General features: G+C 48.4%; 1 protein-coding gene across 1 annotated transcript; it reads right to left on the bottom strand.

Annotated features, from left to right (window-relative positions):
- Window positions 1-6,488: 6,488 nt before the first annotated feature.
- On the bottom strand, window positions 6,489-11,397 carry LOC135213103 (deoxyuridine 5'-triphosphate nucleotidohydrolase-like). The gene is made up of 4 exons (XM_064246980.1): window positions 11,094-11,397; window positions 8,761-8,897; window positions 8,291-8,436; window positions 6,489-6,588 (listed from the first exon to the last, which is right to left on the bottom strand). The coding sequence occupies exons 1-4, from the start codon at window positions 11,195-11,197 to the stop codon at window positions 6,532-6,534; spliced, it is 444 nt and encodes a 147-aa protein (XP_064103050.1). The 5' UTR covers window positions 11,198-11,397; the 3' UTR covers window positions 6,489-6,531.
- Between the last annotated feature and the right edge of the window lie 304 nt (window positions 11,398-11,701).

The following is an 11,701-nucleotide window of genomic DNA, read 5'->3' as shown; positions in this document are numbered from 1 at the left end:
AACACGTGCTTGGAGTGCGCCTCCTGGCCCTCGTACCAGTGGGATTTGGCTTCTACAAAGAAGAAGCCTAAAGCATCGTCGGCGAAGCTTTCGGGGGACTTGAAGAGTAGGAGTAGCAGCAGAGACGGGGGCGCCCCTTCCCCTTCGGTATCGTCGGAGAGGTAGTCTCCCGCGTTTCTCCAGGTTCTTTCTCCTGCCCCGTCCCAGCGAGAGGGCCTAGGTGAGTCCGTTGCTGGGTCCCCCTCCCAAGGAGGGGTCCCGATGAGTCTATTCCCCAACAGGTTGTACCCGATGCTTCCGCGGTGTTGAGAGACTTCTGGACGTGGCTGCAGTTTCAGGGCTCCCCGTCCTGGTCCTCTCTCTTAGCATCGGTGCAGGGGGAGGGCCCGTCCCCACTCCCCGCTGAGGAGCTCCCCGCTACGGAGCTTCCCGCTATGGCTCTCCCCACTACGGCTCGCCTCGCTGTGGCTCTCCCCGTTCTTGAGCGGAGGGCGCCGCTCGTGGCCGGATCCGGGCCGGTGTACCCGGTCACGGAGCCAGCCGGCTCCGACCCCTCCCTTTCCTGCCGTTGGGGATTTCTTCCCCCCTTGTACTCCGGGCAGATCCCCAATGAAGGACGATGCTTTCCCGTCCTGGGGCCTCCCATCTAGAGGGCAGGAGGAGCCGGGGTTGGCCTTGGGAGCAGCCTTCCAGGGTGGTCCCTCTGCGGTGGGGGTGTCCCCAAAGCGGCCAAAACGCTCCCTGGTCTCTCCCTGCGACAGGAGTCGCCGGAGGGGAAGCAAGAGACGGCGGGACCCGTCTGAGGACACAAGTTCTTGGAGTTCCTCCTCGAGGGAGAGATCCTCCCGTAGGAGAAGGCGTTCCTCCAAAAAGAGAGACCGCCATGGGAGAGGTAGGAAGCACAGCTACTCCTCGTCCTCGAGTGGCCCTTCCCGCTCTCCTCGTAGTAACCGGGATTGTTAAAGGAGTAGAGGGAGTGACAGGTGCCGGGACAACTCCCGCCAGAGGCGGCGGCATTCTCCTTCGCCCCCTCCGCCGAGGGAAGACCCCACCCCAGTGGTTCCCAGCCAGCATCCTCCCTGCTCCTTCCTCGGTCCCGGTGGATCCCGCCTTGGTCTCGTCAGCCATAGGGTCTGCCTCCAAGACAGTGGGATCCCTTCTTCCGTGTTCCCACACGCTTGTCATCTTCACGGACGGAGCCTGGAGCCGATACCTCCTTAGGGGGTTCAGAGCTCCTCCTCGGGGCAGTCCGGGCGTTCAGGGCATCCCCCCTTGCAGGAGACCGGTTTAGAACCAGGTTTAAGTGTCCCTCTCCGGGAGCTTCTCCAGCTTCCCCCCGACCAAGGTCTGACGTCTCTCCTCCGTCGAGGGACGCTGAGGAGGAGACCTTCATCCAAGAAGACCTCCAGAATGCCCTGGAGGAACCAGGCCCAGTGGACGAGAGTTCAAACTTTAGGCGGGTCCTCTCACTTCTTAGGTCCATGAACCGACTAGAGGAGCCAGCCCCGACAATAGGGGACAACAGGTCCTTGGCGGTGGACATCCTGTTTAGAAACCCAGAGGAACCCAAGCCCTCTCTCAGCCTCCCTAGGTCCACCAACACGAAGAAGGCCCTGACGGTGGTGGAAAAGCTCATAGCGGGGACGAGTAACTCCCTGTGGATGCACTCCTTGGCTAGGCTTCTTCCAAAGTCTAAGCCGAGTCAGAGAAGGCTATATGCCCCGAAAGGTGTCCCCCTGCTTCCCAAATCAGTGGAGGGTAACTTGTTGACCCTGGCACCTGGACTCTCGGAAGAGAGGCTCGCGTCAGGGCTAGTCTCCTTCTCCCACTAGGAGACTATGGCCATGGAAGTCACGGCGTGGACCCCTATTCATGTGGCTTCATGGATAGACCTGTGGTCCAGGGCGGTAGCCAGGTTCTCCACCCTCCACGACTTGTGGGACGAAGTCTCACTTGCCCGGTACAAGGAGCTGATTTTGTCTGGGGGTAAGTCCCTGGGCTTCCTCACGACCCAACTGGTCACGTTGTGGGCAAACTGGGTCTTGAGGCGGAGGGATTCCGTGCTAGCCAAACTCCCTAGGAACATTCCAGAGAGGGAGCGCAGGACCCTTCAGAACGCCCCAGTGGAGGGGGCTGCTCTCTTTCCAGAGAAGCTGGTGGAGGAGTCCGTGGAACGGTGGAGGAAGGCCAGCCAAGGCCTCGTCGTATATAGGGCTCCTTCCCTACGTTAGTCAGCGTCGAAAAGATCTTACAAGAGACAAGCCTCAGAATAGGGCCTTTTCCGCCCCCCTCCACGGAGTCATCCCTTCGGAACTGGGGAGACCAGGGCACTCAGCCCTCCCGCAGGACCTTCTCTACTTCCCAGGCTCTGTTCAGGTCCAGACCCCCCACTACTTCCAGAAGGGGTCGTAACAACCACTTCCCTAGGAGGAAGTAGGAGTCGAGGCCCCCTACCGTGTCTTTTGCTACGGTGGGGGGTTGCCTCTCGAGCTGTTGGCAGAACTGAGAGGATCATGGAGGCGAGCGCCCTGGACGGTCCAGGTACACAGGGACGGTTACCGGATCCCCTTCCTAGACCAGGAGCCTCCCCTGACAGTGGAGCCCCCGGGACCCTGGTCACAGGGAGGCCCTAAGGCTAGAAGTTCAAGCACTGCTGGAGAAGGGAGCCCTGCAGAGGGTGTTAGATCACTCCCCCAGGTTCTTCAGTCCACTTTTCCTGGTGGAGAAGTTGTCAGGGGGGTGGCGACTGGTCATAGATCTGTCGGTCCTCAACTCGTATGTCCTAAAGACTCCCTTCAAAATGGAAACCGCGCTCAGTGCTGGCTTCCGTGAGGGTAAGGGATTTCATGATGTCCCTCGATCTCAAGGACGCCTACTTCCAGATCCCGTTACACCTGTCATCCAGGAAATACCTGCGTATAAGGTGGGAGGACCAGAGCTTGCAGTTCAAGTCACTCTGCTTCGGGCTGGCAACGGCCCCGCAAGAGTTCACGAGGATGTTCTCCCTGGTTTCATCTTGGGCCCACAAGAGAGGTATACGCCTTCTCAGCTACCTAGACGACTGGTTACTCCTTTCCGCCGCTAAGGAGCACTTGGTAGAGCAGAGAGACCTGGCCATTTGCAAAACCCTGGGAGTAGTCCCAGCTGGTCCCCTCCACCAGGATGGTGTACCTGGGGATGGAGTTGGATACGAAGGTGGGGCAAGCTTTCCCATCGGAGGACAGACTGGCAAACCTCCAAAGTATCGCCTGCAACTTCCTGAGCCACTCCCAGAGAGCGGCAAAGGAGTGGCAAAGACTATTAGGCCACCCGGTCTCCCGGGGAAAAACTAGACCCCCAGGGAAGGCTGAGATTAAGGCCCTTACAATGGGACCTGAAGATAGGGTGGTCCCAGCAGGAGGAAACACCTCAGAAGCCTGTTCCCATCTCACCGGCAGCAAGGAAGGGTCTCGGTTGGTGGCTGGATCCTGCAAACTCTCGTGGTCGCCTACGTCAAGAAGCAGGCAGGCCTGAGATCACGGGATCTTTGCGGCTTGATGGAGGAGATCTTGAGCTGGGCCAAAGCCCTCGGAACCTCCTTGATGGCAAGGGTCATTCCCGGCAAGAAGAACGTAATCGCCGACGGCCTCAGCAGACGGGGTCAGGTGGTGGGATCCGGATGGTCCCACACCCCGAGATAGCAAGAGAGCTAATAGGGAAGTGGGGGTCCCCATCCTTGGACCTGTTTGCAACAAGGCTAAACACCAAACTGCTGGCCTACTGCTCCCCCGGGCCAGACCCAGCCGCGTTTTGGGAGGATGTGTTCTAACACCCGTGGGACAGCATGGACATGTCTGCGTTCCCTCCCTTCGGAGTCCTCAGGCAGGTCCTCAACCATCTGAGGAAAGCAAAAGGTACGGCCCTGATGTTGGTGCCTCCGTGGTGCCCGGACAGGGAGTGGTTCCCAGACCTTCTAGAGTTGGCCTCTCAACTCCCTTGGGAGCTGGCCCCAAGGCCAGACCTGTTAAAGCAGCCCCACTTCGAGAGGTTCCACGGGAACATTCCAGCCCTCTCCCTTCACAGCTGAAGACTATCGAGCGGCTGTTAGACAGGAGAGGGTTCTTGGCGAGGGTGACCTCTCATATGTCTGGTTACCTTAGGGAGTCCTCTAACATCCACCACGCATAGTGGAGTGGACAGAGGCCTGTCAATTCCAGCAGTCAATGAAGCCAGGGCCGCATTAAGCCAGGTCTTCTCCCTGAAAGGATTTGATCTGGGGAACTCGAAACCGCTGTCCTTGTTCATAAGGAGCTTTGAGCAGAAGTGTTCCCCCAGCGCCGGCTTGGTTCCCTGCTGGGATAACGTGATAGTCTTGGACTCCCTGAGGCAGCCTCCTTTCGAGCCACGCAAGGACATCCTGGATAGGGAGCTGATCCTCAAGACAGTGTTTCTTCTAGCTCTGGCCTCCACGAAGAGGGCGGGAGAGCTCCACGGCCTGTTGTACGCAGTGGCCCACACGAGGGCGTGGAAAGTACTCTCATTCAGGTTGTCCCCTCCTTCGTGGCTAAGAATCAGAACCCCTTTGTCTCGGACCCCAGGTTCGTGGAGTTCTCCATCCCTGCCCTCCCGAAATCGGACCAGCCTAAGAATCTCCTCCTCTGTCCGGTGAGGGCAGTACGGAAGTACCCGGAAAGGACGGCTCGGTTCAGACCGGAGGTCAAGAACCGCTTTGTCACCACTTGTCGAAAGAAGAAGGCAGCCTCCAAGAACACCATCTCCTTCTGGCTGAGAGAAACCATCAGGAGGGCCTATGAGAAGGGGGGCCTTTCCCCCCCCCCCCCCCCCCCCAAAACCCCCCCCCCCCCCCCCCCCCCCCCAAAGGGAGCCAGGCCCCATGACATCAGGGGAATTGGGGCGTCCCTTTCGTCTCCAAAGAACATGGCAGTGGACCAGGTCCTGAGGGCAGGGGTCTGGAATAGACAGTCGACGTTCACAGCCCACTATCTAAAAGACTGCACGCGGAGGTTGCTTGATGCCTTTGAGATTGGCCCCGTGGGGTCAGGCCAGCAACAGGTCTAGGACCCCTCTTCACCCTTCTTGGGGTGTACAGGCCAGTGAGTATGAAGTGTGTGTGACCCTTCCTCATGCCCCCCTGGTCCTTGTCCTTATTCCCCCTGGGCTTTCGGAGAAAGTGAGGAATCCAGGATACTCAGGTAAGATACGCGGGAGTGCGTATAGTGTTCAGTACAACCCCCAGTTTTACATGTTAAGGTTTGGTTTGGTTATTCCCGCACCAGGCTTGCTTTAGGACCTCCCCGGACCAACCCCCAAGTATAACATAGCACTGTTGAGTCCCAAGGGGAGCGGTTGCCCCTCCTCTGACCTAGCACCTCTGGGGCCCTTCCTCCCGTAGCCTTCGCCCTCCTCCTAAGGAGTAAGTCTCCACTGTAATGGTTCGAGGTATCTCGCATCGTAACAAATCACAAATTCTTGGTAATTTGTATTTTTCCTAGCGATACTTACCTCGAACCATGGAAGTATATGCCCTCCCATCCAGCCCCGCTGAAGCTTAGAGGAGGCACCTCGGAGTTGGGCAGGAAGGACTGGCATCAGGTCAGCAGGATAACGTGGTCTTCGACCCCTAAGGGCATAGGCCTGACCTGGGTGCAGCGTATAACCAGTTTTTTCTGGTCGGACCCGGATCGACATCCAGGAATCTCCACTGGAATGGTTCGAGGTAAGTATCGCTAGGAAAAATACAAAATTACCAAGAATGTGTTTTTTCTGACAACGTATCTCATTTTAAAATTCCTTAAAAATTTCGGTAGGTTAAGGTGGTAAAATTTTCTAAATGCAACCAGCCCATCATATATTGGTGTTGAAATTCTCATTTCCAGGTTATCAATACTTTTCTCATTCCTCTTTTGCTTGCAAGGACAGATGTGTGTTGCAGTTTACCATAGTACATTGTATTTAAAAAGCTTATATTAAGATGCATTTTGGTAAATTGTAGCTTAATAATTTGAGTAAATTAGCTTATCAAGCACTAATGTTCACAGCACTCTATGTACAGGAGCTAAGCTGGAAAACAAGGAGTGGTTTCTGGCATGCTTTTAAAGTTAATAGATGTAATCAGTAAGAAAATCAATGTTGTATGGCCTGGTTACATTTTAAATTGGTGCCCAATTAGTGAATCCACTAGATCACAGGTATGCAGTTAATGAATTATCTGCTTGTAGTACCTAGCAACAATTTATAGAACATAGAATAACAGTACAAACAGATGTTGGACCTTCACCGAGCAGGAGTGACTTGCCTACTAGTTTGAGCTATTTTGGATAATTGCAAACAATTAACTTTCAACAAAAATACAAATGTCTAAGTTTAAAGTCAAACTTGGCTCCCTTGTATAAAATTTATACTTTGTAATATTTCAGGGCTTATATGTCAATATTTCTCTATACTTTTAGTGAAAAATCAAGAAAAGTTTTGGGAAAAAAAGAGGGGGGGAAGTTATCACAGCCTTTATTTTACTTAAGATTACATCACTTCTCACTGGTTTCCTGTTGAACCAAAGCCACCCTCGCCTCGATCTGTGTCACTCAGTTCCTGAAAGAGAGATAATTTGGTCACTAAAATTTAAACCATGCAAATTAATTTCTTTGCAGAATATGAACACAACTTGTTTATAAAATTAGATGTAACATTAAAACTTGCAATGATGAGGAAAACCTTTAAGAAAGTTACATTTCAGTCTTAAAACATACATTCTTTCATAATCAGAGCACTCATCCTGCAATATATACTGAATTTTACATAACTAATATGATTATGCAATCAATAAAATTATTCAACAAGCTCAGTAAAGCATTAAATGAACCCTTAAACACTGGGAGACCTTAATGTCATACATTAATTATCTGAATTATGTGCTTAAACACAAAAGTAACACATGCCTTTAGGCACACATACCTTTAGGCACACATAATACGTATAGGGCAAGCGCATAAATACTGTAATGGAATATAAAATTTAAGCCACAGGTCAAGTTCTTGGACCAATGAGGTGACTCAGTGCTGAAAAATGCTGAAACAATTGTTAGCAGAGGGTGGAAGATAAGATGGAAGAGAGAATATGAACAGAAGCACAGTAAACAGGAATGAAAGGGGTGGCAGCTAAGGGCTGAAGGGATGCCACAGAGAATCTTAAGTAATGCTAGTGCACCATGTGAGATACACTGACAGCACTTTCCCTCTAAGGGAAATAATATTGTACAGTATGCTATACCCTATCGGTTCCTTGATGGCAAAAAGGGCAGGGCATCGGCGGTGACCGGCGATGCCAAACCATATATTCCCACTCACGTTGTAAGGGATTTGAAGGCAGCATAAGTTATACAACGCAAATATTCTAGATTTCTAATTAATTTTTGCAGATTATTGAAAGCCCTCGTGATTTTCTGGCTTTTAACAGAAAAAAACACGTTTTTTCTTAAAATTGGCAAAAAAATTTACAGCGCTGCCAGTTCTCTCAGGTGTTAAGCTGACCTTAGGGCATGAAGACATCAAACAGCCGGGACTAAACCCACTACTAGGAAAGGTAGTCGTCGCTTTATTGTCTTTCATGCTGGGATGGTACCATTCTTAATGCAAATATTCTTTTCAGTTCCAAAATTAATTTATTTATTTATATAACGAATTGTTTCTTAAAAGTTTTGTATTTATAACGTGCAGTAATATTATCTACATAATATAGTTTTGTCATTCTTGTCTATTATTATCACTATATGACATTCATGACCCAAATAATCATTTATTTGTTTTGACAAACCCTTATGAAGATATCATAGAAAAATGTTATGAATACTCTTAATGGAAAGAAACAAAGAGTATATTATATAAAGATTCTCTCTCTCTCTCTCTCTCTATATATATATATATAGATAGAGAGAGAGTTCAGTGGCTTGTGATGATCACAAGAAAGGTCCTAAAAGAGATTTAATTAGACGTATATGAAAAACAGAGACCTGGAAGAATGGAAATATTTTCGAAGGAGTGCCGAGGCAACAGGGAACCCCCAGAAGTATACTGCTCCCATGAGACATTAACAAACGCCAAGGAGGGTAAACCTCCTTGACAGACGCACGGATTGAAAGGGGTAAATGGGCAGGGTAGGCCTTTAAAAATTCGAGAGAAGTACATTTGGCAATGTAGGGGCCACGCCCAAATCGCCAAGGAGCCGATAGGGTATAAGAGTATAAGCATATTTTTTTAATATGTTCTTCAAAACTACACAGGATGAATTATTGTACCTGCACTTCCTCAATGTCAGGATAGAAGATTTTCTCACAGATTAGCTGCGCCACACGGTCACCTTTCTTAACCTCATACTCGGTCTTGGCGTGATTGAAAAGTACGACACCAACATTGCCTCTGTAGTCTCTATCAATAACTCCAGCTGAAAGAAAAAGGAATTATTTAGGATAATTATTGCAACTTGGCTATACACGACTAAATATTTAAAGCAAATAGTAAATCCTGTTACGTAAAGGGATCATTCTTAACATAAAATTATAAGTATGTATTATTAAATTATGGAGTAGCCATATAGGGCACATTAATTATAAACTTAAGTAGACTTAGCATGACCAGGTAAATGCAGTATAAATATAATGTCACATACAGTCTAATGACAATATAAAAAAATTGCTATAACAGCAAAAACAAATCCAAATTAAAAATATACTTTAATCAGCTATCAAATGAATAAGCACACACTTACCACCAACATCAATGTGATTCTTCCATGATAACCCTGACCGTGGTGCTACTCTTCCATAGCACCCTTCGGGCAACTCAATCTGAAGATCAGTTTTTATCAGGGCTTTACCCTGAGCTGGAATGGTTTCATCATATGCACTGTGGGGAGAAAAAAGCAATAAAATAATTACTCTACATACATAGCTGATAATATGCAAGTACCCATATAGATTTGGAAAACTGATCACTTTTAGTAAAGTTTTCATGACAGTGTGTTGTAATACTCATTATATAAATAACTCAATCTGAGCAGTGTTGCCCTAAGTTTGTAAATGGGATCAATATTTTTTCACTTCAATTAGCAAACTAGTTTTCATGACATAACTTTGATGAGGTGGGCTCACCAGATACATCTAATCCAAGTCAGGCCTCGTCTAGACTTCAGATGCAGCAGGTCTATTGAAGGTACTTGACATGAACATGACATTATTCATAAGATACCCTAGCTTAGGACTCCCCTATCTTGGTCCATATAAATAAACGACTGCATAATAAAGCCTCATTAGAATAGGGCTAGCTTAATCACATACACACTTCAAAGTTAGCCTAAGTTAAAAACAAGGCAGCTTTGGCCCTCTCCCCTTATCTATCTGGTTCTATGCTAATGCCACAGCAGCAGGAAATCTAATGCAGACCCTAACAAGAATTTGGGATCATCTATGAAACAGCAAAAGCCTCTCCTAGCCTATATCAGTACTGTATATGCTAATATCCCACTGTAATAGGGTAAACAACCAAATGGCCATCATTTCACTTGAAATTACGACTTTACACTCAATATTCAATTGGTGGAACAACAATACAATTACATCTCTTGGAGCGGCTACAGTTTTGTGGGCCAACCTTACCTCCGACCAATTTTCTTGTCCAAACCTACCACTAGATGGCAGTAAGTTCGGACAAGAAAATCGGCGGAAGACACAACCAAACTGGCGGTGAAACCAAAACAAACAATGTAGCGGTGAAAGCTTAGCTAATAGTAATGGTAAAGGGGGACCCTCTTGGGAAACCGGGGTCTTTGGGTGGGGGGAAGCAGATACGAGTGGCAGCGATCGCAGAAAGATTAATAGAAACTAAAGGGGGACTCTGTTAGGGAACCGGGGTTTCTGGGTGGGGGGAAACGGATAAGAGTGGCGGCAATCGCCGATTAGATGGGTGGGTGGGGGAGGAGAGGAGCTAATACTGGTAATAACCTAACCCGACTTAGGGTGCCGTGCCCTGATAGTAACAATGGTTGTGACCTACCAAACGAACCAACCAACCAAACTGACTTAGGGCGCGTGCCCTAACCTGGCCGGGGACCCCCCCGTATGGTAACAAAGGTTGTAACCTAACCAAATGAACCACACTACCCTGACTTAGGGCACAAAACTGTCTTCCTCTTTCATGAGGCTCATTGTTTCCTCTTTGCAGTGTTCACATTGACCACTAAAATCACCTAAGAGGCCACTTTTAAGAAGGAACGAACTGAACAGGTCAGTATTGTCACAGAAGTTGATCAATTCCAAAAATGTAACCAGGTTAGCAGCGGCAAAAGCAACGTGCGACGGATGAGGAGTAGACGGCAATGCCATGTTGACTGTTTTGAATGGTCATGGGTCATGGTAGGTCTTCCAGGTCGAAGGGACTACCTACTTACCAGTGCGGATGGATTTGGTTGTTGTACAGCCCTGGAAATTATGTAAGTTTAAAATCTTCTGAATGGCAGCTAGCTATACTACTTAGCCTAAAGATGTAATTGTATTGTTGTTTCACCAATTAAATAGTGAGTGAAAAAAGTGGTCATTTCGAGTGAAATGGTGGTCATTTGGTCGTTTACCCCCAAGACCTTAATAGAATAGGGTTACTATAGTAACTGCAAACTCCTAAGTTAGGCTACAATGCAGACCAGGCATTACCTAGCCTACAGCCAATGGAGGAACAGGACCTTGGCTAGTAAAATTCATATGACCTAAACCAATGTAGGGTAAAATGGGGGCATCATTCAATGTCCAAATAGGTAGCTAATCAATCATTACTAGCTGGGTAATTAAACTTCATACGACCTAAACTACCAATAAGGCTAATCATCCCTACCTGCACAACTGCAACAAGGGCATTTCCCTATGGGGCATCAATCGCATGCCAGTAGGTAAACCTAAATACCTAGTACCCTCGATAATACCTACCTAAGGAGTAGGTAGGTATGTAGGTAGTTGTAACAATCATACGACCCGGACAAGCCTATAAGGTAGTGTATGGTAATGACCTAGGTAGGAGCAGCACTCCCATGCCCAAAAAATTAACCAACCGTACCTGCACAAATCATACCCAGCTGCCCAATTAGAGCCCTTAGAGGGAGCGAAAGCGTGTTCGGTGAGTTTTTTGAAACGAAGAACGAGCTTGGATTCGGCGGGCATTTTTCCTCCTTTTCTTCTAACGCAGTTCTGTAGTGGAGACTGTCTGTACACCGTGGAGTGGAGATTCCGAGTGGCCGTTTCCCGCACTTATTTCAAAGAAAGAAACCGCCAGGGTGTGTCCGCTTTTGGGCGCGAAATATGGGTCCTCTTCTCCGTCCTCAAGGGTCAGTTCAAAGCACAACGAAGGGGTATGATGGCCTTTATAGTTTCTCGTATGGCGGTTTCTGGCATCTTTTTTGTTTACATGTTGGACGTCTTTTTCTTCTTCTTCTTTTACTTCTTAAAACACCTCCCAATCTTTTTCTTTTTAATCGAAATCCGTAATTTTTATAAGCGGTAATATTATCATTACCATGTTTTCTCTTCGGTGAAGTAATAGTAGATGGAAAATAAGAATGAATTATACCTAGTAGTAGAAGGTGGGGTATGCCTTTGAAACGGCTCCCTTGCTTCTTTTATTCCTCCTTTGTTTGTGTTTCTTCTCTCTGAAATACCACATTTCTT

The sequence above is a fragment of the Macrobrachium nipponense genome, chromosome 42 (assembly GCF_015104395.2).
Source record: "Macrobrachium nipponense isolate FS-2020 chromosome 42, ASM1510439v2, whole genome shotgun sequence".
In the NCBI taxonomy this organism is placed as follows: Eukaryota; Metazoa; Arthropoda; class Malacostraca; order Decapoda; family Palaemonidae; genus Macrobrachium; species Macrobrachium nipponense.
The sequence above is the reverse complement of the archived record's forward strand: the minus strand, read 5'-3'. Positions and strand labels throughout refer to the sequence as shown.